Source organism: Bombina bombina, chromosome 6 (assembly GCF_027579735.1).
Source record: "Bombina bombina isolate aBomBom1 chromosome 6, aBomBom1.pri, whole genome shotgun sequence".
NCBI lineage: Eukaryota > Metazoa > Chordata > Amphibia > Anura > Bombinatoridae > Bombina > Bombina bombina.
The window spans coordinates 592,723,604-592,751,505 of NC_069504.1; the positions used below are offsets into that span (position 1 = coordinate 592,723,604).

General features: G+C 39.7%; 1 protein-coding gene across 1 annotated transcript in view; it reads right to left on the reverse strand.

The window, feature by feature from the left end:
• Nucleotides 1-27,902, reverse strand: part of LOC128663307 (dual oxidase 1-like) — a 485,563-nt gene that overhangs the window by 60,578 nt on the left and 397,083 nt on the right. Inside the window, exons 25-29 of the mRNA XM_053717572.1 lie at nucleotides 14,402-14,501; nucleotides 13,740-13,789; nucleotides 12,572-12,699; nucleotides 10,269-10,422; nucleotides 5,749-5,981 (exon numbers count right to left, since the gene is read on the reverse strand). Coding sequence (XP_053573547.1) covers nucleotides 5,749-5,981; nucleotides 10,269-10,422; nucleotides 12,572-12,699; nucleotides 13,740-13,789; nucleotides 14,402-14,501 — 665 coding nt within the window. The remainder of the gene's footprint in view (nucleotides 1-5,748; nucleotides 5,982-10,268; nucleotides 10,423-12,571; nucleotides 12,700-13,739; nucleotides 13,790-14,401; nucleotides 14,502-27,902) is intronic.

Here is a 27,902-nt window from a genome sequence, read left to right on the forward strand (position 1 = left end):
AACCACTTTGCCGATCTCCAGTTGGTGCGGAGTCAGCCACTGATCTACCTGTGCGTTCAGGAGTGCTGGTCCGGTGTAACTCTCTGCTTTCAGGCAAGTCAACCCCAAGATGGCGTGAGACTGCCGTATCCGGGATGTGGAATAGTACCTGCGGAGCTGGGGGGGTGCTGTTGATGTGGAGCAAGATGCAGCAGCAGAAGATGACTCAGCGAGGAGGTTATGGAAGAGGATGGAGTAGGAGGAGTAGAGGAGGTGGCAGCAGGCCTGCCTGCAAGTCGTGGTGGTGTCACCAACTCCTCCTCTGCAGAGCCACGCATTCCATGCTTGGCAGCCGTCAGCAGGTTTACCCAATGCGCAGTGTAGGTGATATACCTGCCCTGACCATGCTTTGCAGACCAGCTATCAGTGGTCATATGGACCCTTGCCCCAACACTGTGTGCCAGACATGCCATTACTTCCTTTTGCACAATCGAGTACAGGTTGGGGATTGCCTTTTGTGCAAAGAAATTTCGGCCGGGTACCTTCCACTGCGGTGTCCCAATAGCTACAAATATTTTGAACGCCTCAGACTCCACCAGCTTGTATGGTAAAAGCTGGCGGGCTAAGAGTTCAGACAAGCCAGCTGTCAGACACCGGGCAAGGGGGTGACTTTGTGACATTGGCTTCTTACGCTCAAACATGTCCTTGACAGACACCTGACTGTGGGCAGATGAGCAGGAACTGCTCCGGAAGAGAGACGGAGTGGCGGATGGTTGAGAGGGGGCAAGGAGGACAGCAGTGGTTGACGTGGCTGAAGATGCTGGACCAGGAGGAGGATGGCAGCTTTGAGTTTGTGTGCTGCTTCTACTCATGTGTTGATCCCATAGGCGTTTGTGATGTGTGATCATGTGCCTTCGCAAAGCAGTTGTACCTAGGTGGGTGTTGGACTTCCCACGACTCAGTTTCTTTTGGCACATGTTGCAAATGGCATCGCTGTTGTCAGAGGCAGATACACAAAAAAAATGCCACACTGCTGAGCTCTGCGATGACGGCATTCTGGTGGTGGCAACAGCATGCGTTGATTGGCGTGCTGTCTGGCTGACGCCGGGTGCCGATGCATGCTGTCTGACTATGCCATTAGCTCCTTGCGATGACCTCCCCCTGCTTCCAACTCGTCTCCTCCTCATCCTCTCTGTCTCCCCATCTGAACTTTCCCCCTGTTCTTCTTCTCCATCCACGGACGCATCGTCATCATCAACCGCCTCACTTGTATCTGACAAATCAACAAAGGAAGCAGCAGCGGGTACAACAACATCATCATCACACCGTACGTCCATGTCTGTAATGCTGCCTGACTGAGACATATCACTGTTATCTACATCCTCTGTCAATAATGGTTGCGCATCACTCATTTCTTCCAACTGATGTGTAAATAACTCCTCTGACACAGCAAGTGAAGTGGCTGTGGTGCTAGTGTTGGTGGTGGTGGCAGGCGGGCGAGTGGTAACTTGAGAAGTGCCCGAAGATAAGCTGGAGGAGGATGGTGCGTCAAGGTTCGGAGCGAAAGCTATAGAAGATTGGGTGTCCTGTGTTAAAAAGTCAACTATGTCCTCCTCAGAACTTTTCGAGTTCATGGTACGTGGCCTCTGAACATTATTCTATGGCCAAAGGGAATCACAGCACCACGACCACGACAGCACCTGCGGGGTGGCCTGCCTCTGCCTGTCATTTTTTTTTAAATGTACACTTACACTACTATTAAACAAGATATGAGTGGTGGCACTGGGCAAGTGGGCACAGTATACGCTGTGAGCCTGGCACACACGCTGGCAGGCAGGCAACTGCAATTAGATTACACAAGCAGACTGATGTTTCACAGTCAAAAAAGTTTTTTTTTTTAAATTTACACTACTGTTACACCAGATATGAGTGGTGGCACTGGGCAAGTGGGCACAGTATATGCTGTGAGCCTGGCACACACACTAGCAGGCAGGCAACTGCAATTAGATTACACTAGCAGACTGATGTTTCACAGTCAAAAAAGTTTTTTTTTTTTTTAAATTATTTACACTACTGTTACACCAGATATGAGTAGTGGCACTGGGCAAGTGGTCCTGGCACACACGCTGGCAGGCAGGCAACTGCAATTAGATTACACTAGCAGACTGATGTTTCACAGTCAAAAATTTTTTTTTTTTTAATCATTTACACTACTGTTACACCAGATATGAGTGGTGGCACTGGGCAAGTGGGCCTGGCACACACGCTAGCAGGCAGGCAACTGCAATTAGATTACACTAGCAGACTGATGTTTCACAGTCAAAAAAGTTTTTTTTTTTAAATTATTTACACTACTGTTATACCAGATATGAGTGGTGACACTGGGCAAGTGGCTTGGCAGGCAAGCAACTGTAATTAGATTACACAAAGAAAAAAAATGATGTTCTAGCCCTAAAAAGGGCTTTTTGGGGTGCTGTCCTTAAAGCAGAGATCAGATGAGTCCTTCAGGACTGTAGTGGACACTGAATACACTAGCCTAGCTATCAATTTCCCTATAAAATCTGCAGCAGCTACACTGTCCCTCCTCTCACTAACAATGCAGCTTCCGAATGAATCTAAAATGGCTGCTTTCCAGGAGCTGGGAGGGTCTGGGAGGGAGTGTCTGCTGCTGATTGGCTGGAATGTGTCTGCAGACTGTGAGATACAGAGTCAAAGTTTACTCAATGATGACAAACAGGGGGCGGATCGAACATCGCATATGTTCGCCCGCCCCGGCGAACGCGAACAAGCTATGTTCGCCGGGAACTATTTGCCGGCGAACAATCCGCGACATCACTAGTCATCATCTGTGTTCCTGATCATTGATAATCCTGGTATTTGATCATATTCATCATTTGGGACTATTCCCACCCCAATTGGGACATTTACCATCTATATAACATTGCAGAAGAAGACAGCATTTCCAGATAAGAACCTTTCAGGAATTTCTTATTACTGTATTTGTTATTATCTGTGTTGTATCTTATGTTTCTCATAGTCCCATATTTATAAGAATTGTTTCTTATTTGTTTACATTATTTCATGTAGTATATTTTATTCTAGTTATTACATGTCATTTCTTGTTCTCTTCTCTCTTAGCCTATGTACATAGTAATCATATAGGGTCCTGTGCGCCCCCTAGTAGTAACACACCCTTAGTGTTACTGATTGTTTCTTTAAACTTTATTTTTCATGTTTTCAGGTATTTGACCTCAAAGGGCTCCAAATTCTGGATTGTGGCAATTTGTATCTATATTTCTTAAGGCGTGTTGCCATGGCAATGGACGCGGGTGAATGACGTAATTGAATGTCGATGTGAGTTACTGTGCACGCCACATCAATGATGCAATACGATTATGCAGCTGTGGATGATCCGAACAGTGATAGGTAATTAATAGAGGTATAGCAAGGGTTCTTATGTGCACTGTACTGATATGTTTCAATTTGACAAAGCCAAAACGTTATGAAGTGATGGATTAAAGATTTGAATCAAAGGCTTGTTGAAGGTGTCCGTGTGTGCCTGTTTTATGAGGACAGTGGAGGGGGAAAGCCCAACCCTAGTACTCTCATGCTTGAAATTATATATATATATATATATATATATATATATATATATATATATATATATATGTATATATATATATATATATATATATATATATATATATATATATATATATATATGTATATGTGTATCTATATATATATATATATATGTATATGTGTATATATATATATGTATATATATATATATGTATGTATATATGTATATGTATATATATATATATATATATATATATATATATACATACACACATACATACATACACATATTTAAACATATAAAGTAGAGGTATGCCTTTAACAATACCTAAGATCACATAAGTACTTAAAGACTTGAAAAAATGATGCTCTCACTAAAGTAGAAGCCTATTGGTTGTTTTGGCAATTGTTGTCTGTTAAATAGGAGTGATTGACTCCGTCAGTTACACCTGAGGAAAGGGCGTGACCCTGAAACGCGTAGTGGTAACGTATACACAGAGTCTGGCCAGGCAAGTGTTTGCAGTTTCTCTCGCTCTTTATCAGAGTATTATATGATTTTTACGTTTTAAACTTGTTTTTAAGACTTGTGATTGAATACTGCATTTTTTTATGTAGTAAACTTTTGTGAATTTTTATATTGTGTGAAAGCGGGGACATCAGCACTCCGTTTTATTTCAACAATGGCAATTTGCACTTGATTATGCAAATAGGCGTTTTTTAAACATATGTCTTAGAAATTTACACAGTAGCAATATTCAACACAATTGCTTTGTGAATAGGTATTTGTTACATTTTATAAAATGTTCTAAGACATGGTCTGTTAGTAAAATAAAGTGGGTTTTTTTCTATACAGTGTGTATTTCAAGTTTATATCTGCTGTATACAGCGCTGTTTATATACTTTCAAACAACCTTTTCCTTTTTCAAAACAGCTGCAGTTCAGCACAAATTAAGGAATAAGATACCTAGCATATACTAGTGGCATAAAAACATATAGTTGATTGCCACTAAGTAAACAAAATATATACTTTTTTAGTGTGTAGCGCTCTCCTTCTTAACCCACATATTTAAACATGTGTAAGTATGCATATACTGCATATGTCTTTTGCAGCCTTTTTTCCCCCCAAACACTTGAGAACTCATATCTTTAAGATATGAAACTGGTAAAAAATTGATTATAAGAACATAATAATTGACTGCCCCTCTAACGACTGCTTCTTTAAGACAAAGGGTTTAAAAGGACAGACAATCCATACACAGACTCATCTTGAAAAAACCACACCTGGAAGCATTTGGAAGCATTTCATCAATAAATGATTACAATATATAGTTGAATCTACACAAACGGAACTTTGTTTTGGGAGTTCATCTTATATAATCTGAAACACCTTAGTGTCTGGGCCCGGGGCAGTCCAATATAGAACTATTGCTACTTGCGCCTCATATGCCACATTTTAAGATTAACTGTTTATAGACAGTTTAGATTTGCATACTAAAGTGTTTTTAGCAAAGTGTTTTATAAGATAGATAAATATTGTTTAACCACTGGTGGTCAGTATATTATTTTACTATGTAATAAATTGAATGTATTTTATTTGAATCCTGATCTTAGATTTTATTCATTAATTTTGAGATAGCTTACTTTTAGCTCAATCTTTGTCTGTACCCATTTTATTAGTGAGATATAGGGATATATTTCACCAAAGATTTTGCATCTCATAAGGGCATAATTTTTATCTGTCGCTCATAACTTTAAGCCCTTATAACTTTTTAATGCAATTTTTTTAAATACTTTTTTTTATCAGACAGTGTTATTGCCAGAGTAACTCTACTTTTAAATGTATTTTTAATGTGTTTTGTGCAAATTTTTAGTGTTGTGTAACATTTAACTAGAGCTCTCAAGTTGCACTTATCCGACGCACGTTAATTTCGATTGCGCTCAATTGAAAGCGCTCACTTTCACGATATTTCCGTTGCACCCAAAAGCAGTTTTTTAGTCCCTAGTGAGCCAAAGAAAATAGGCATATATGTGCAGCCACTAATCAGGAGCAAGTTGTAAGTAATGTATTGCTACCAGTGAGCCTAAAAATTATTTTGTAGATATTTTCAAACCAATAAAATATTCTGTAAAGAAGAATAACCTAAGTGACAAATAAAACCGTTTTAATTTTCCTATTTGTGCCTTTACCTGGGGATACCCACTGAGCTCAGAGATGTTCTGTGGGGAGTACAGCTCACGCAAGCGAGTAGTCCATGGTCCAGCAGCTCTTATGTGCAAGCTCAGTGTGTCCTCATGGGGAGCAGAGGTTAATGTGAATGGGTGATATTCATTGGTCCCTAAATCCAGGCAAGCTATCCTTACCCACTGTCCAGATTTATACTCGAAATCAAAAGGACGCTGAAACTGGACATAAGTTACATCTGCAAGAAAATAATTTTATACGTTTTGTTTAACCTCTTTTATATTTAACAGGAAAGAACTGAGTGACATTTAATTTCCAAAGAAACATGTTTGTAAAATCTTTTATTTGTGTGTTAGAAAATCTAATGTGTTTAAAAAAAATGAAATTACATATGAAGTCAACATCTTAATTATTTTTACTGAAATAAAATCTTAATATTTAAAACAAAATATTTAATGTCTAACTTGTGTGCTTTTCATTTAGAATGTTTTCAGGATAGTTTAACGTAAAATAATGCATGTGCCTCTTGGCCTTGAAATCCTTAGGATAATTATGAGGATACGTTTTGGCTTATCCTCATAATTAGGGTCCAGAGGAAGCTCACTGATAATAGTTTATGATGGTAAAAGTGCACTAAAATTATGTTGGTGACCTTCAGTAAGAGTAATGCTAAAGACACCATAATGCTAAAGACACCACCAGAATGCCAAAGACATCATAACTATTTTTCAGTATACCAAAAGAGCAATTAAACATAGCTCGGGTCTGCCAGTGCAACAGGTTATATTCTCTTTCAGTTGACAAGCCCTAGCAACCAAGCTCTGCAGATCACATGGTGCAGGAGTGGCCAAGCTATGGCATTAGTGCACAAGGTAGCACTAAAAACAAACCTGCTATCACTCCACCTCTGGTTTACAACCATATTGCTTGGTTGTAATGTCTGCAATTGTAATGTTATTTTTTTTCTTATAGATCCATGCTATATAGCATAAATACATGTTTAACTGTTAATATAGGTTTGTAAGTTACTTAACATTTTTAAGAAATGTATCAAACAATATTATCACAAGTTTGGGTGCACACATTAAAGAAGGTTTTCCACCCTTGACCCTTGAAAGCAGGAACATGTAATTAAAATTTTATGTATGAAAGTACATGGTGAAAAGCACATGAAATACAATGTCAATATAATAAAGTACTGTTGTAACTATGTGTGTGTGTGTTTATTGCACTGGTATCATAGAGATGTGATTGCATATACAATTTCAAAACCATGTTAAATGCTAAAAAATAATAGTTTTATTCTTTACACAAGTTTATTCACAGCTTCATAATTCTGGTATCGTCTGTTTGGACTTAGACCAAGAGGAACCAGGCATCTACTTGGACTTGAAGTTGTTTGACTTTTTAGACACTGATGAGGAGGATCTTGGCAGTTTGGAGTGACAAGACAAAAGGAGTGAGAACTTCCAGCAGATTAAACCCTGCCTTAAAAAAAAATAAAAAAGATTTTTTTGTCTTGGGTCAAGAAGCCCTCTTACCTCCAGTGACTGTTGCATAAATCAGCAGACCATGACTTGGGACATAAGGCTCTCTTAACCGGATCAGTCATAGCAGCATCTTTGTATTAATGAGAGTTATTTTGATAGCTGCATCACAAATTAAACTGTTTGCAAACTTGACCAATCTTAAGTGATCCTGAATTTCTTCACGAGAAGCTTCTTGAAAAATAAGGTATGAAAAGTTTTCAAACCAGACTGCAGTAGTTGTAGATACAGTATGTATTCTACACTGACAGCTGGACTGAACATATAGCCTGTCAGCTCAAGCTTTAGGATCCTTAAAAGAGGTACTGTCATCTAAAAGAATAGTAGTTTGCTTCGCCAAAGTGGGTAAGGTGGCGACATCATCTGCACCACAGTTTTGCAGAAAACTTTAACTGTATGTAAAAATATTTATTTTAGAGCACCCAATGGCCCTCCCAGGTCCCTTAATGCATGCTAAAAAAATCCCATTTGAGAGTGCAGTCCCATCCCCCCAATTCATGTAAAAAAAAAACCTTTGAGAACGCCCCCCGTCTGTAAGCAACAATAAAAGGTCTGTGGGTGGGAACTCTGAAGCCACTGAGCCAGTCTTAATTAGGGTGACTACTTCTCCTCACAGCAGGCTTCAGATGGAAGCCCCGCCCTGAGCCTGCCATTTTATGTAGAGGAGCATAGTTTGCGAGCAAGTAAGTAACTGTGTGCACAATGGTGCTTTATTTAGCAATAGATTTGTTTATGCTTGCTAGCTGTAGAAATTTCCAACCACCTATTCTTATTCTTCAATCTCATTACCTGTCTCAAAAAGATATGGAAACTGACTGGCAAGGGAAAAGATGAGTATTTTTTTTTCCCCATTCTGATTATAGTGACGCAACATGAGGGAATCAGTGTTTAAAACTGATACTGGATGCAAAAAGAAAAAGCAGCTCATTTGCATATTCTTACTCAGACACGGTTTAATAATGTTAAGTGCTATTCAGTAATATATTAAGGGTATGTCATCTTAGCATAAAATAATTAAAGGTAAATAATGAGGATAACTGTAAACGTTTGTGTTCCAGATGGGTCACAAGAAATACAGGGCTCTAGTGCTATGTGAAATTTATAATGCTTTTTTTATTTTATTTATATTCTTGTTTTCCATTAATGTGAGTGTATCTGTGTATGTGTGTGTGTATGTATGTATGAATGTATGTATGTATGTATGTATGAAGAGGAAGTGGCCCTTCATGGATTCTTGCACCGGGACCCTGAGGTCTCTAGTTACACACAAAGAGAAAGCAGAATAGCTTACAGGTCATATGTGGGTGCAACATACTGTATCCTCAATGTATAAAAGTACCTCTTCACACTGTGCAATCCCTCAGGAGCATAAGGAAATACACCCTCTGAGACTAATAAATGGTCGAGTACTTTGTAATGGATCAGCCCCTCAAATGCCTAGAACTGCTAGAGGTAAAAAAATGTGTGCAGGCAAATATCCTTGCAAACACAATGCTGTTAACTGGAGATATTGACTCCAAGTCATCTCTAAGTAGCTCATAAAATGTTAGGAGACTTGGATCAACTGACATCTATCTAACAGTTATAAATCCATAAATCCCTGAAGCAAATATTTTAATGCAGTATGTGTGATGCATTGGGGCTTAAGATTTATGATGCTATCTGCCTTTTTTGGTTCTGCCCTAAGATTTATCCCATTCCTGGTCATCGGCCCCCTCTTTAACCCCAGCTGTTTCCAACAAATGGTCGATTGAACAGCCTTTATGTAATTCTGCATCCTGCTCCTCTCCATCACACTGGCCCAGCCACTGAAACTGTCTTGGCCCTTTTCAAATGGCCCATTGAAGAACCTGCCGGTTCCTCTGTCTGGGCCTTTCTCACTAATCTCTCACACTCTGTGCCCCTCTTTCCACTAAAGTAAATGTTGTTAAAAATAAATGAATCTTATATGATGCCTTAAAAAGAAACTATTCTTATATGATGCCTGTCTGGTCTGAATATTATTCAAAGGTTTTGTACCAGTTTAGGACAAAAATTGATTTTCTTTTGTTGATAATGTTATAAATATTGGGCCCTATTTATTAATGGCCGGATGGACAAAGTTCGGACAGTGGTCTTAACACCACTGCTACTTGACTAGCATTTTAGGCTCATTTGTGTGAGCCGGAAACCATGAGGCCCCAAAGCTGCTTTCATAGCTTGGTAAATGGGGCCAATTGACTTAAATACTTGAAAGGCAGCATAAAATGTATAGTTGTCCATTAAGGGCATTTCACTGGTAAAGGCCTTGAATGTTTTTTATGATAGGGTGAAAGATATAGTACAGGAAATTTATTCTGAAAAAAGCACAGTGAACTAAGGTCCTGGTGGTCTAAAGCTCTCTGGTATGGCAAGATTATCTAAGAAATCTCATCGGTACTGTGAGGCCATTCAAAGAAATTTAGAAAAGCAAATATTAGCTTGAAAGCTGCTTACCTCGCTATGCTAAGTTCTGGGTATAAAGGAGCAAATCATAATACAATATAATGCTCCAAGAAAGCCCCTAAATTTCTTGTGATTTTTCTCCATGCTGGCGAGTTTTTTTTATAGAAAAAGAGGTTTCACCATTAATGGCCGTCATGGCAGTGAGCAACAATTTTCTAGTTTTGTGCTCCGCTGTCTGTTTCTCTTCTTTTATGGTTATACTAGTTACTATGGGTTTGTATGTATAAGAGGAATCAGACACTTCAACTGCACTCCACTGATAAGTTCTGTAAAGATTGAAAGGCAGAGTTATATCCCTTGTTCTTAGGAAACTGTTTGTTACTTCAAGCCTGGACTGTCTTTTATGACAAGCTCAGACTGATATACATTAGAAGAGTTCATCTCTGAAAAGCATAGTGAGCTAAATGAATCAATGAGTCAATTCTGTTAATGTATGATTGAATACATAATATTAGTTAATGTAATCAAAGCTAAGATGCAACTATGAGACTTACCTGAAGGCAGAAGTTCAGCTTTAATCACAGTAATCTCTCTCTTCTTTCTACTTAGGCTTATAAGACTATCTCCGACAAAGAGAATAAAAGGGACCATGAAATAAACATAAAATGTTGGCTCTTGGAGCAAGCCAAAGCTCCCATGAATAATAATCTGAAATACAAAGACATGTAAAAGTTTGGTAAAAATAAAAAAATAGGATACTTAATTTGCAGAAATTACCCAAACACAAAATGATAATAATCAGAATACAAATAATTTATTTACTTAAATTAATTCAGCCTCTTCCCTCAGTAAAAAAAAAAAAAAAATAGGCATTCACCAATGAGATGAAGTCCATCTCCAGGCTAATGAATAGGTTAAAAGATAATACTAAATGGCAACGGCTCTCATTCAAAATGATCATTATTTATTTCCTCAATTAACATTAGTTAACAAAGGTTCTTCTGCTTGAAGAGCAAAAACTGCTTGTAGTGTTGTAGTGTAGATTAATTCCCTCATCCTTCTGTCCCCAATAATTTTGCTCATAATTTTTTTTAATGATCTCATCAGATAGACATTTCCTAAGCAAAACTAAGGGAGCAGCACAAAGCAAAAATCAGTAGCCTGAAGAGACCAGAAATACAGAAAAAAGCCCAGTTCTGGCGGCCATCATACCATACAATGTGCTGCTTTTTACTTAGAGTGAGGAGGACAGCAAAGTCTGCATCCCCTGACCACTATTTCTAAAGGAATATAGCAGTTACCAACTTGTTGAAGCCCATAGAGGCCTAAACATACATTGCTTTAGTTATACAATATTCTCAGTCCTAAAATAATTGCTTTGTATGTGAGGGATAGACTTTACTTTTAGATGGGACCGGACTAATATATTTGAGTAAAGTTCATCTTTATGAAAGGCATAAATATGCAAAACAAAGACATCACCCTAAGGGCCTGATATTCAAAAGCTCGCCGCTCAGGTGAGATATTCTAAGAAGTCTCGTGGATACAACAAGTCCTAATAAATTTTTAGAAACACAAATTTTATCATAAGAAATGTTTCTGTTGCTATGTAGTATTCTTTATGTGAAACAGAGACCCCCTACATTACAATACAAGATCTAAAATAAATCTCAAAGAATTTGTGTGATTTTTCTCCATGCCAGCGAGGTTTTGAATATCAGGCTCTAAGTCACCATCTTCCACTGAAAAAGTAAAAAAATACAATGCTATGCTAATACAGATTTTAGTGCCTATAACAAATCATTATTTTAACATATTGGAGTTGACGGTTTGGCAGATATTTTTTTTCTATTATTTAATTTGCCTCACATTCTGTTTTATCAACAGTAAAACCTATGCATGATAGTTTATTTAATGTAGGCCCTCACACAAAAGGTGTTAAAGGGACAGTCTACTTGAAAATTGTTATTGTTTAAAAAGATAGATAATCCCTTTTTTATTTACCTATATTGTTACTCATTCCCAGTTGTGTATAACCAACACTGTTATAATAATTCACACTTTACCTCTGTGATTAGCTTGTATCTAAGCATCTGCCAGCTTATCTCAGTTTTTTTTGACAGACTTGCATTTTAGCCAATCAATACTAACTCATAAATAACTCCACAGGCGTAAGCCCAATGTTTATCTGTATGGCACCCATGAACTTGCACTGTCTAGCTGTGTAAAATTGTCAAAATGCAGTAAGATAAGATGTGGCCTTTAAAGGCTTAGAAATTAGCATATGAGCATACCTAGGTGTAGCTTTCAACAAAGAATACAAAAAGAACAAAGCAAATGTGATGATAAAAACTAATTTAGAAAGTTGTTTAAAATTGCATGCCTTATCTTGACTAGACTATCAGTGCAATTGAGATGCATTATAATGCATTTTTGTAACCTCTCAATCCCTGTCAAATAAATGAGATCTCAAGGCTCCATAAGACATTCAACTGTTGTATTTTATTCCCTTTCCATTACAAGAATGGGTAAGGGGTATATTCTATGTATCAGTTTAATAAGTAACTATACAGTGTACCTGAAAAATTTATATCAGGTACCTTATATAACTATTTTTTACAGGGAAGATTAAGATGTGTTTGTGCTATCAAATAAATATAAGACCAAAATGTATTTTTCTACTGGGTAAATAATGCTATATATGACATTTTCAGTATTACAATCCATTAAAATGTAAGCAAAAAATAAATCAATTCCATGCTTTTCACATGATATTACTAGATTACTTCACTTTTGACATTCTAATAAGTGCAGACCGTAAAACATATTGAATATTTGCTTTTAAACTCTGTCTTACCAGGATATACAAAACTATATATAAATGATGGGTCAGCCAAAACCCACGAAAACTGATGCGTCTGAAATGATTGGCGGAAAAAACATACATCAATGAGAGGACTGCCAGCATTAGCACACCAGTTAAGCCTGTAAGAATTACAAATAAATCAATCAGAGATCGTTTATGCATTAGTGTACACAATCAAAACAAAACAAAAATAGAAAAAAAGAAGCAGACAAATTGTAAGTTATTCATTAAGTAAAAAAATCTTCTATGTATTCAGAATTGACAATTAATTAGATTAATCTATTAATTAGAAATTGATAGATTGGACACATTTGAGCAAGGGTGGCTGAGAAAGGTTATTCTTATGGACAGCCATTGGTAATTGTATAGGTATTCAAGAGATCAGTATTGTAAAGTGTGTGTATTTTAATAGTATGAATTTGGTTCTGGGATAGATAATAGGAGATGTCCATGAAGAAAGTTGGAGACTGCTTCTAAATAGATTCATATAAAACAGAATGACAGTGTTTTAGTCTATTTATAAGTACTTTATGTATTCAGTAACCTCTAATACATTAAGGAGATGCCTTAGAAATCAAAGATGAAGAAAATACTATTTTATAACTAACTGCGACTGTTGCTGTTATTTACTGCTGTTCTATATGCAGAGTACAGAATGAAGCAGCCTTAGGTAGATCTAATAAAAGGCTGGTTTCTCTCTGCATTACTGAGGTACTGAAATGAGGAGATTTGGACTCACTGCTGCATTGGTATCTGCCTCCCTGCTGTGATCACTGATTGAATTGCTTGAGTAGTTTGATATATTCCTTATCTTTGTGCCTTCTGCATACTTTATATCAATGTGGATGTAAAATATGGGTGCAATTTTATCTTTAAAATGTTATTGTACTACACAATCAGGCCCCCCCTAAGCTTTTTCCAATTTTGCATTTCATATAAACATTGTGGTCTGTAACTGCATGAAATTTCTGCAATGAGGAATATATAGAGAAGAATAAAAAATTGTCTCAGTTTAACAATTATATAATTAATATACAGAATAAACTGTGTAGTTGACTGAGATCAGTAGCTTTTAAATTAATAAATATGTTTATATGTACAAATAAACTGTACAATTACATCAATAATTTTAAGTGATATGCTTATGAATTTATCTTACCTGGTATTGTCTGTAAAAACCACCAATAATATTTTTGTGGCAGTTCAGACCTTTAACATTAACACAAAAAAACAAAAACAGAAAAAAAAACAGTTAATATTTTTGGTTTATTGCAATTAAGTCTATATGTTTCTGCCTGTCTGATTGTCTATACTTCTGTATTCAATTTAATGTTAAACCCATACAGTGTATCTTTGTAAGCTTCTAGAAGTTTCTATATATCAATAACTTAAAATATTAGAAAACACTTTTGTTCATATGTATTATAAAATAAGCTAAATTATCACTATATATACCGTATAAATTAGAAGTTTTAAGATAAAATGCATAAAAAGTAGTATCTGGTATGCTACAACTGCGTTCTTAGCAAATAATATTTTATTTTTTCATTATATATGTATATTGTATCTATTAAATTTAAAACAAAGTCCTTAGAATAATATGTTGCTGTTTTTTTTAATAAGATGAGACTGCTCATATTTTGTAGCATGTTACATCTGATGTTGGCACACTGAACTGGTAGATAACCCTTCTTAAAAACATTACCACATCCTGTGTGCTGGAACCAAAACAGGGGAAAAAGCCAAAGGGAATACTTTCGACAATAGAGCTTCATCTGTATTGTGACTAAAAGCAATTATATGAAAAACAAATTTACTTACCCATCATCAATAAATACTTTAGGAAACAGACAGGAAAGAGTGCTAAGAGGAGTTATGGAGAACATATAAATATTGATGGCGTGGCCCACACTATGGAGAACTGCAAGACAAAGAAATGAAAGTAATGTCCACCACTTTTTTACTGACAATCTTAATAAAAATGTCACTTTATAGAGGTTGTTAAAGTTCATAAAATAGGCCATTTGAATAACCTTTTTCGACACCATGGAGAGTTAAGAGTAAATAAAAATAAAGCATACATCCTAGCTTTTCCCAGGGACTACACAGGATGTTGAGCCTGATAGCTTAGGGAGATTGACAAAGAGTTGCATCATGTTAGGGGCAAAGTTGGATTTGGAGTTGGCTGATCAGGGTGGGGCTAAGCAGTCCCTGGAAAAAAAACTGCAGGTGGGATAGCAGCTCCTAAACCAGGAAATACTGCAAAAAGTGGAACAGTTGGGAGCTCTGCTGAAATTATGTTGCATAAATAATCTTTATTTCAAGGGCATTTTGAATACATTTGATTTATTTGCCCAATTTCCAATCCATTAGATTTTACTGTGAAATTTTTTTTTATTTTCTTTTATTCATTTTTTTTAAGGCATTCACAAAAGGTACAGCAATCAGTGTTAGTTAAATAGTCATATTTTAAGCATAAGATAAATGTAAAATATCTGGAAACTATAAAAAAAACAACCTTTCTATTTTGTTTTGCACAACTAAATAAAGTTGTTCTCTACTGATGATGACTACTTAACATATATATAATTTTTTTCATTTAACAAATAATATCAAGTCACGACATGAGTGCAGTTAACAAACATTATGGTGATTGTATTTTATTCATACAAGTGGTTCAAAGTAGGATTTGAGCAATATTTGTTTAACTTTCTATTAATGTTGGGCATAATTGTGTTTATTATAACATGATCTGAGGTAATTATTTAAAAAAAATATAGAAAGCCAAGATATATTCTGCAAAACAGGCCAAAATGGGGGGGCGGAGTTAACCGCTGAACTGAGCAGCAGCGCGAGTTGGGAGCTCCGTTAATGTCATTAGTTAAAAAGACATTTAATTAGTTAAAAGCTTGTCTAAAACAGTACCCAACTTATATCTAGGATTGCTAAATCCAGTCCGGTATCAGTCTAAGAACTTTGGCTGCAAAATTACACGGAGACCTGAACACTGATCCGGCGCAGTGAAACCGGTTGCTGTAGCGCTGGGAACCTCCGGCAAAACATCCTCTACAGTCTCCCTAGCTTCGGAGGGTCGGGGCTCCGCTCCGAGGCACCGGGGGAACTTACTACAGCCAGGGGGAAGCGGAGCGACGGATCCCAGACTGAGACTTCTTGCAGGTAAAAGCCACCGCATTAGTGGAGACAGAGACAGCACCTTAAGCTACAGGGATAAAATCAGACGGTCAGACCCCTTGCATAGAGATCGAGAATCGCACTGAGTCACTGACCCTAACTGAGGCTGATACACTACTTACCGCAGTAAAGACTTTTGCAGAGACGCCACGAAATAGAGTGGCGCGAACAGCCGCCATCTTAAGCCCTTCCGGCTAGAGTGACAGTGAACGCTCCCTCTACCCTCAGGCTCCGATAATAGACTTCCATTCACTATACCCCAACAGGGCTACTACTGCATCACCCAATAAAGCCTGGCAAGGGGTTTACACTGGGAGTCCCTGCAGCATAACTACACCTAGTGCTATACAGGCTGATCCTGAGGAATCTCACGTGGGGAATAGGGTTTATTGTTCCCGGCCTAGCGGGAGGGATTCTTCCCCCTCATCATTCATCACCCAGCTTGGGACTTCACTATCCACAGCTTTATTGACGGGAGGGACCCCCCATCCACCTTGTGCCTTTCTGGGTAGTGGCCCACTCCACCTTCCATAGGCCCCCAAGTGCCTTGCATTACCTACGTTTTTGCCTCATTTGTTAAATCAAACTACAGGGGAGGGACCCGCACGCCTAAGTAGGGACTGCAACAAATGTAAAATTGAGTGAAAGAATTCACTTGCCATCCACCCCTACCTAATACTCAGTGAGTGCCTGTGACCACCATCCTGGGCCTACGCACCCTATCTATCTAACTGCCCATCTCACTGGCCCATATTCCCACACCTGGCCTACAGTGACTAGAAGAGGATACCCTGGGTACTGGGGTGGCTCAGCCCCAGTTTTATCCCCACCCTGAAAGTTACATTTTACACAGCTGCCCTTAGTATCTTAGCACCTGAGGGACCCACAGAAAGTCTCAGGAATCTGCACTCACGGGTACTAATCTCCTGTCCCAGCCCAGCTCTGTTCCCTGGCCAAGGAACCTTATTGCACACATTTTCATGCCACTGTGCTGCAACAGAACTAGAGGAACTTTTTGGCTCAGAACACTACTGATATTTATTTACTAGAATCTTCAGCACTGCATCATTATCAAAGGCACAACACTCAACACTTGTCCAAACATCAAAGACTGCCCAGTTGCAATCTAGATTGCCTTAGAGGTTACATATACCACTTAACCTGATCTCTCTCCCCCCTTTCCCGCCGGCCCTTCTTGCCTGCGGGTCATACCCCTAGTGCCTTATCCTATATCGTCCTGCAGGGGCAACCCCCCAGGAGAGAGAGCAGCCACCTAGAAGTATATATTGGGCAAGCTAACAGACTTTCCTATGCTGCAGTAGAGACTTGGACCCCAAGAAACGCCTATAGTCTCCTCCTTTTTACCAAGGGGCCTTAAGACGCTTTAACATGTAAGCCCACTTACCAACGGCCCATACCCACGCCAGCCCATGAGCACTTAACTAACATACCAAAGTAAGCGGATTTCCATTGAAAGAAGACAAAATAATAAAGGGGAGAAAAGTAAGACAGCTTAAGTCTATGCTAAGGGGCTCTGATCCAGGATGTCTCAGCTCCATAAAAGAAAACAAAAATCACACAATACCCCAAAGAGAACGGTCGCTGACCATTTCCAGCATCCAAACAGGATGACACATACTAGATCTGAGGATGAGGGATCTGACACTGGAAGCCTCTCGGATACCCACCCTGGCAAAACATTAACAAAAAGGGCTTCCCGACTACCATCAATAGAAGGGGCCCCAAACAACTTAATGGACTCTATCACAACATTGCTAGCATCCCATCATGACTCCCTATCGAGGAAATTCGACAAGTCCCATGCTGACCTTAAAAAAGACATAGGCAGCATTGGGGAACGCACAGATGCACTCGAGCGCAGGCAGGAAGATCTAGCAGTAGATCATACGAACCTCCTCAGCTATTCTCAATGTTTGGCTGGCCAGATAACAGACCTAGAACTAAAATTGGCGGACCTGGAGGACAGGTCACGCCGTAATAACATACGAATTAAAGGGATCCCAGAGACTGTCTCACCCCAGGATCTAGATACATACCTGCAGGAACTATTTAAAGCGACACTGGGTCCCGACCTGGGCAATGAAACCCTTATTGACAGAGCGCACAGAGCGGTCAGACCTAGATCTGCAGACGAGGGGAAACCTCGTGATGTTATAGCCAAGCTTCACTATTACACATTTCGAGAAAAGATCCTCAGAGCTCTTGCTAGAGAAAAGTCACTGCCAGACAAATATGCCGACTTGCAGATCTTCCCTGATCTCTCTCCACACACGCTTCAGCTCCGAAGGCATTATCAACCATACACCAAGATCCTCAGGGACAAAGGCCTTAAATACAGATGGGGCTACCCAGTGCGTTTGTTCATCACCAAAGATAGCCAACAATTCCTCGCCACAACGCCACAACAAGCCAGAGAACTCCTACAGAAATGGGAACTATTCCCGTCAGACCCGGAAGACCGAGAACCGGGCCCTACCAAGAGCAGTGGACTTAGGGCCTCTGCACCAACCTGGAGACCACTTCCACAACGACCAACATCTACTTCCAAAAGACCATTGGACTCCAGAGACTTACCCCTAGCTGAAGACACATAGGGAATCCGCTTACAGCCCTATGAACACAACTTGACATTTACTCAGAGGCGTTGGGTTTCTCCCATGTACATCCTCCAAGGGGGACTCAAGACCACAGATGAAGATGGGTGAGACTTTCAGATCCCTTGCCAACTTGAACTGCCTGATTTTGTATCTTCGTAAACTAGCAGTTTAATTGATAACTTTAATGTATACAGTAGTTTAGATACAGGTTGTCATTGTTTTTCTTGTTAACACCCTTACCATAGAATGTTAAATACACACACCAGCAGTGCCTAGTGTAGTCAGACTGGACTATTCTTCAACCTATCATGGACTGAATAGAAATTCTACTACAACATTACCGGACTGTGGGGTACCATGAGAAGGACCTGGGTAGCTGACTCTGTACTATACCTCCTGACCTTTTTCATGACTCCGCAACCAGTGAGCCCACGTTACCCTTGCCCCTACATGACAGTGTAGCAACATTTGACTGTCAAGGGTACTAGATTCACTATGGCCTCTCCAGGACAGCAAGGTCTGAGTAAATGACCCAGTCAATGCCGTATTATCGGCTCACCCTTCCTCCTTGACAGATCTAGTTCTAGCTGTAGACGGAAGATCTCATACTATACTTGACACTACATTGGATATCCAGGGCGACCAAAACATACCGACTTTTTAACCCTGCCATGACTTACAGTCAGATGCTTATACAGTCCTGACTACCCGGCACTTAACACCTTCTGTCAAAGAACTGCTTGGTCTGATATTGGAGAGCATTCCACCTCTGGTTTGACTATAATTATATGTTCATGTTTATTAATGTTTACTATGTTACATATTTATTTGAGTATGTTATGTTATATTCATGTTTGTATTGTGAAAGCAAAGCTGCTTTCTGGGTTTGGCGGGGATTATGGCCGATCTTTGCTAATCTCCGCCCCACAAAAATAGTTGTGTCCCCCTGATAGACATCAGGGGAGACACTCATTGCGAAAGTGATTTTCTTGACACTTTTCTTCCTCATCACTCTCTCCTTAGAGTAATATTTAGGACGTTTGATCTTTCAATCATAACAGGCATCCCAGCTTGGTAGATTCCCGTGTCTGGCTCCTCGATAGTAAACTTTGTAACCGTCACATTTCATACGGACCTTATCCTCTACTTTGCCCACAGCTGATAGAAATAATGGCCCCAATTCGAATAGCTACCCTGAACGCACAAGGACTAAACTCCCCGACAAAGAGGAAACTTTTGCTTAATTATATCCGTACCCATAGGGTCCATATCTTGTTTCTCCAGGAGACACACTGGTCAGGGGACTCTAACACCATTAGGAACTCACGATATTTCCCCATTTAAGAAATGGCTTCAAATACTGCAGGGAAGACCCGAGGGGTGGCAATCCTAATCAGCAGAGACTTAACCTACACATTAGAACATATAGAGAAAGATACTGAGGGTAGATTCCTTATACTAATTTGTACACTTAATGGCATACAATATACCCTAGCCTCAGTATATGCACCAAACGCGAAACAGATCCCCTTTGTAAGGCAGTTCCTTGCCAGGGTCGACCAACTCAAGAGAGGTCACCTAGTCATAGGAGGGGACTTTAATATGGTGTGGGACCCACGTAAGGATAAGAGATCCCTCCTCACCACTCACTCAGATAGAAATGTCTCGTCACTCTCCAATGCCTTCCGAAAACTTATGTTCCGGCATAACCTATACGATGCATGGAGATGCTTAGCCCCTACAAATACAGATTTCACACATTATTCCAAAGCCCACAACTCGTTCTCAAGGATCGACTATGTCATATGTGACTCTTGGTCCTTAGACAAGATGACAAACCCAACTGTTCAACCATGCACGTGGTCGGATCACGACATGGTCTACCTAGACTTTTCCGAGCTACAGACCTTCACCAGCAGACCTCCCTGGAGACTTTCTGACCACCTATTGACTGAGAGAGAGATGCCATCACTTCTCAGGGAGATAACTGACTTTCTAACTCATAATGACACAGGCACCACTGACCTAGACATGGTTTGGGCAGCCCTTAAGGCGTTTCTGAGAGGGTACTTTATTAAGACGTTAGCCCATCACCGTAAATCAGGTAACCAATCTTTAGCCAAGCTCTATGGAGACCTCTATGCCCTAGAGACCACCAACAAATCATGCCCCGAACCCCTATTATCCCAACAGATAGGCCGCATTAGAGAAGAAATTGCCAGACGGGAAACTCTACGAGTGCAAGACAACTTACACAGACTTAAACAGTTATATTATTACAAGGGCAATAGAGCAGACAGGCTGCTAGCCAATAAGCTCAGAAAACGCACACAGCAGAGTAGGATAGCCTCTATCACCACCCAACAGGGTCCAGTCCACTCCCCTAAAGCAATAGGAGTGGCCTTCGCAGATTACTACTCCTCTCTCTATAATATCGCGTCGACAGAACAGATAAATGAAGCCACCCCGGATGACATCCGTCAGTTCTTGGGAGAACTGAATTTACCTACATTGGCAGATGATGCCAGAACTGCATTAACGCAGCAATTTACACTGGAAGAGGTCAGCATGGCTATAGCCGACTTGGCCTCCCATAAAGCCCCGGGACCAGATGGTTTCACTGTCACCTTCTATCAGAACCTTAGTTCCATACTTTCTCCAATTCTACTCCGTCTCTTTAATAGAGTGGCCCAACGTGGTGAGTTCCTCCCAGAATTTCTGGAGGCCAACATCACCACAATCCACAAGGAGGGCAAAGATCCATCGCTATGCTCTAGCTACAGACCCATCTCGCTCATTAATGTTGACGCCAAGATCTATGCCAAGATTCTAGCCAACAGACTGAATGTACACCTCCAGTCACTCATACACTTAGACCAGGTGGGTTTTGTCCTTAATAGACAAGGTTCCGACAATACTCGCCGTCTCTTGAACATATATACAGAGGTGGCAGATTTGGGCATACCCATGCTCACTCTGTCACTCGACGCTGAAAAGGCGTTTGACAGAGTGAGGTGGGATTACTTAACCCAGACCATGGAGGCGTTTGGTATACCGGATGCATACATCAGAGCCGCTATGGCACTTTATTCATGCCCCACTGCTGTGGTGAGGGGTTTGGGTTTCTGTTCCCCCACAATACGGATAGCGAACGGGACGAGACAGGGATGTCCCCTGTCCCCCTTGCTGTTCGTACTAGCAATCGAACCCCTGGGCGCAGCTATTAGGAAGTGCCCTGAAATACAGGGACTCCAGCTCCATGACACCATCCAGAAGCTGGCTCTGTTCGCGGACGATCTCACGGTCTTCCTCACGGATCCTTTGGATTCCCTCCCTCCATTGTTCCGCTTGTTGCAGAGATTTGGCGAACTTTCCTATTACAAAATAAACGTTAATAAAACTGAGGTGTACTCTCTTAACCTCCCCTTAGAAGAGGAGCACAGCATTCGACTTCTATATCCTTTTAATTGGTCCACTGAGGGGATTAGACACCTAGGAGTGTTTCTCTCTCACTCTAAGCAGATCACCATTAGAGAAAACTATGAGAAACTGCTGAAGGAGATTGCATTTGAATTGAATACCAATAGATATAGCGAGATCTCGTGGTTCGGTAGAGTGGCGGCCCTCAAAATGATGGTCCTACCTAGACTCACATACGCGTTTCGATGTATTCCCATCCCAATTCCGATCTCTCTGACTCGGAAGTTCCAGGCTCTTTTTAATGCCTATACTTGGCGAGATAAAAGGCCTCGAGTCGCAGCCCATATACTACAAACGCCTGTAGATAAGGGTGGAGCAGGCCTCCCTAATGTGAGGAAATACCACGAGGCAGCAATGATCACCCACGCCTCAGCGTGGGGCAACGGCCTGCCTGCGACCAGATGGAGAGAGATAGAGCAGGCTTCCTTACCGGCGCTGGTAGAGTTGGAAGACCTTCTGTGGCTTCCGCCGCATTGGCGGACAAAAATTCATATCTCTAATGGCATAATCAAGGGGTGCCAGGAAGCCTGGTTGAAATTGAGACATAGCAGACTCATTGCCCCACACCCCTCGCCTACACATTCTATCCGGGGCCTCCTCCTGGGATTACCTGATATCCCTACCAGCTCATGGTCTGCCACAGGAGTAGCTTCTCTGTCAGATTTCTACGATAACAGGAGGCTAAAAGCTCATACGACCATGCTAGCCCTACCTGCGGTAACCCCGAGGTCCCGCTTTACACTTCTGCGCCTCCGAGCACTTATGAAATCCTGGGGCTTCCTGGAAGATGAGTTGAGGGATCCCACATTGTGGGAACAGCGATGGAGGGCCAATCTCCAACTTTACAAACCTCTTTCAGTGCATTACCAGTGCCTACTAGGGGACCCCATCCCTTCTAAAACGATTCATATGGAGGCGTGGGAAAAAGATTTGCAACTTACCTACCCATTGGAAGTATGGGAGGAAACAATCTGCAGCACTAAAAGGGCTACTCATTGTGTTACTTTGTATGAGCTCTATTTCAAAATCATTACGAGATGGCATTTAGTACCCACTAAATTGCAAAGACTCTATCCCGATCACTCTCCCATGTGCTGGCGAGAATGCGGTGAACGGGGCACCCCGACCCACATCTGGTGGTCTTGCCCAAAACTGGCAGACACTTGGAAAAGGGTAGAAACCCTATGCAAAAAACTGGGGCTAGTAGAAACACTGGAACCGGCTATGGCGCTCCTGCATTTGGGGGTGGACTTGCTCCCTAGCATTAAACGAAATTTACTTATATACATCCTCATTTCCACCAAACTGTTGGTAGCCAGAAACTGGAAGAAAAGTCAGCCCCCCAGATGGCGGGGAGTAATAGAATGTGTGAACTACATCAGAAGTATGGAAACCTATGTCTATGGTGAACGCAAGAAATTGACGGATTTCTGCCTTATTTGGGAACCTTGGGACACTTACATGTCTGATAAAATACACAACCAGACTACATAACACCTGACCTTACCAACATACCCTTAGAGACCTTCCCCAACTCTCTGTTAAGTAAGGAAGCCAGACACGGGATGACCAAGAGAGCCAGTGGCTGGATTATTACGGCCTCTTTTGACTCCCATGTAATACATGTTGTGATGCTTGATCTCTTAGTTGCTTTCCCACTCGTTGTGCCTACAACATCTGCTCTTTTTCTTCAACAGTCCTAATGACTCTATCTATTGACTTTAAAGCCGTCCTAGTAACATAACCGCTAGACTGGGCAAACTTGTTCTGTACTGCCCAATTTGATTCTAAATGACGGCCTCTGTAAAAACGAGGTACGAGTTCTATCCGAGGTGTAAACACGCCTCATGTCTCAAAGTTTATGTAACATGTTATGTTGTTATTTCTTCTTGTTGCAATGCATAAGCTGTATGCCTTTTGACTTACCTCAATAAAAACTATTATATAAAAAAAAAAAAAACAGGCCAAAATGGATTCGCAAGTTGAATCCAAAGAGCATATGAAAACTTTTGCAAAAAATAGGAACACTACTTTGTAAGCACTTTCAATGAAGCTAACCGTTTTTTTGCATTGAGAAGTTAAATCAAACCATTAAAAAACACAACAAAATTTTTTTAAATTTTTTTTTCAAATGGATCGAAATGGCCTCCACTTTCGGAAACGTGTAACAACTGGGCAACGTAAAGCAGTAATAAAGTAAAGAGTTAATCTCAGTGGTAACTTGTTTAAAGATATTTGTCTGCCCAAAGTTAAATCCTATAATATTTCTAAAGTTGTGTTTTAGATTGATGAACTAATATTCAGAAGATTCTAAGTAAATTATGAATACATTTTTCTTGAATTGTGGCATGAATCTTGCAAAAGTATCACACATTCCCAATTCCCTACATCACTATGACAGTGTTTTTAGTTTCTCTCTCTTCTCCTCCTGTGTCATATATATTTTGTTTTGATTGTAAGCTTGAGAGCATTACTTTGTATAAAAGTTCTACTGGTTGTGTAGAACGATAGGGTACTTCTCTCTTTTTGTTAACAATTATTAATGTAAGTGTGGTAATATACATTGTATAAATTGTTATAATAATTTTTAAACTTGTGCGGTAGTGAAAAATTTGGTTTGTCCAAATCTTTATGAACGAATATTCTGACAAATTGGTTTTTCAGAATATTCATCTGCTGCACTATTCAGTATTTGTTTTAGAATAAACAAATACGGAATATTCATGGAACATTTACATTTTACATTCTTTTTTGTTAAATGAGTGTAAATGTTCTTTTGCTACAGGTTTAAAATTTCACACTAATAGGAGGCTTAGCGTGGCGGATCTAAGGGCCTGCGCTAAAGGACATTCTTGTTTAACACAGGTTCTAGGATCCACCGCGCTCAGCCTCCTATTAGTGTGTCCCTGGCTCTGTGAAAAAGTGTTGTGATTAGCGCGGCCCTCCAGTGTGCTGGAGGTATTTAACCCCTAAAGGTAATTAAAAGGAAACAAATGAATACTGACAACATTTTGTTTCTTTTTGTGAAAATAAAAGGAATATCCGTGTTTTTGTCATGAATTAAAATTTGTAACAAAACAAAAGGCACAAGTAATAATTTTTGTAATGTATGAGATACCCTTCTATGGGCCAGATTACAAGTGCAGTGCTATAAATTGTTTGTGAGCAAGCGATATTACCGCTCCACTTTGTAATACCAGCGCTCGATAATGTGCCTTAGTATTACTAGTTAAAAGCAATGTGAATGCAAGCTCACATTCGCATTGCTAGGAAGCATTGCGCTCACGAGAGCGCGCTTCCATAGAATTCACAGATGGCATCAGAACGCCAGCGAACAGGTTAAGTCATGCAGCGATAGCAGCAACCAAATATAAATATGTATATGCATATATACATATTTATTTTTGTGTTAATATGTGTATATACACATATTAACACATACAAATATATGTATATAAGCATATACATATATATTTACATCACGGTCTATGGGAACACACAGTTCCCATAGACCGCAATGTAAAGGCACTTTCTTAGTGCCGTTTTTTTTTTCTAACACCCCACTCCCACCAATTTTAAAAGCCCCAAAACTGCCTAGTGCAGTTGTTTTTAATTAAAAAAATGCTAAAAATTATTTTTATTAAAAACTACAATTCCCTCTATTTTGAGGGCATTTGGGACACTTTTTGAAAATTAACCAGAGGTCTGACCTCTGGTTAATTTTCCAAAGCGCTAATTGCTTCCGCAAGCTCGTGGTAGCAATAACCAGCCACTTGTAATGGCTGGTTAATTATCGTGCTCTCGCAAACATGATAATTTAGTTCTCCACTTGTAATCTAGCCCTATGTCTTCTATTATATCATACCCTTATAAATGTAATATACACTCAACAGCCACTTTATTAGGTACACCTGTTTAATTGCTTGGTAACACAAATTGCTAATCAGCCAATCACATGGCAGCAACTCAATGCATTTTGGCATCTAGATGTGGTGAAGACGACTTGGTGAAGTTCAAACTGAGCATCAGCATGGGGAAGAAAGGGGATTTAAGTGTTAAATGTAGGTGCCAGATGGGCTGGTCTGAGTATTTCATAAACTGCTGATCTACTGGGATTTTGACGCACAACCATCTCTAGGGTTTACAGAGAATGATCCGAAAAAAAGAAAATATCCAGTGAGCAGCAGTTGTGTGGATGACAATGCCTTGTTGATGTCAAAGGAGAATGGGCAGACTGGTTTGAGATGATAGAAAGGCAAAACTAACTCAAATAACCACTCGTTACAACCAAGGTATGCAGAATACCATCTCTGAATGCACAACTTGTCAAACCTTGAAGCAGATAGGCTACAGCAGCAGAAGACCACACCGGGTGCCACTCTTGTCAGCTAAGAACAGGAAACAGGATGCAAATCACATAAACTCACCAAAACCAATAGAATATTGGAAAAATGTTGCCTGGTCTGATGAGTCCTGATTTCAGCTGCAACATTCAGATGGTAAGCTCAGAATTTGGCATAAACAAAATGAAAGCATGGATCCATCCTGCCTTGTATCAACGGTTCAGGCTGGTAGTGGTGGTGTTATGGTGTTAGGGATATTTTCTTGGCACACTTTGGGCCCCTTAGTACCAATTGAGCATTGTTTAAATGCCATGGCCTACCATGTCCATCCCTTTATGACTACAGTGTGCCTCTCTTCTGATGGCTACTTAAAGCAGGATAATGCACCATATCACAAAGCTCAAATCATCTCAAACTAGTTTCTTGAACATGACAATGAGTTCACTGTACTTCAATGCCCTCCACAGTCACCAGATCTCAATCTAATAGAGCACCTTTGGGATGTGGTGGAACGGGAAATTTGCATCATGGGTGTGCAGCCGACAAATCTGCAACTACGTGATGCTATTATGTCAATATGGATCGAAATCTCTGAGGAATGTCTCCAACACCTTGTTGAATCTATGCCACTAAGAATTAAGGCAGTTCTGAAGGCAAAAGGGGGTCCAACCCAGTACTAGCAAGGTGTACCTAATAAAGTGGCCAGTGAGTGTACTTTTGTATAACGGTGAGTAAAATGTTGGTGCTTTATAAATAGCTGATAATAATAATGAAAACAGTGAGCGCAATATAATGGGCATTAACATTTTTTTTTGTATATATCAAAATGTAACCCCTTTGAAAGATTTACAATAAGGGCTAGATTACTAGTGGAATGCAAAATGATTGCGCTCCCACAAACGGGCAAATTTGCCTGTTTGTGGGAGCACAATAATTAACCAGCTATTACAAGGGCTCCAAAGATTAACCAGAGATTGGATCTCTGGTTAATTTTCTAAAAGTGCCCCAAATACCCTCAAAATAGAGGGCATTGTAGTTTTTAATTTAAAAAAAAATCTAGCATTTTTTTTAATAATAAAAAAACAGCACTAGGCAGTTTTGGGGCTTTAAAGTTGGTGGGAGGGGGGTGCTAGAAAAAAAACGGCACTTAAAAGTGCCTTTACATTGTGGTCTATAGGAACTGTATGTTCCCATAGACCACAATGTAAATATATATGTATATGCTTATATACATATATATTTATGTCTTACTATGTGATGGCATCAGAACAAGGCACCTATAGGAGCCTATGGAACAGCCCTCTCTTGAGTGCAATGCTTCCTAGCAATGCGAACACATAAATTTATCTATAAAAGAGTTCCTGCACAAATCAATCAATTACTGTACAGCATGCGGGAAGGTTCTGAATTCCACAGAATTACACCCCAGTCTCTGTTGAGTACAATGAAAACAAAGATTTTCAGAAAAGAATTAAGGGAAATGCAGTTAAAAAAGGAGATTGAAAAGATTAGTATTTACAATGGATAATTAAATATTTCCTGGGGAATCAAATTTTGAGTTTAATGTTCTTTTAAGTATTTTTGGAAGACATTAATTATTCAATTGGCCTTAGTGAAAAGTAATGTTTTCACTATGGAGTGCACAAGCTATAAACAATATTCTTAGTAATACAATGGCAGTGGAAAATG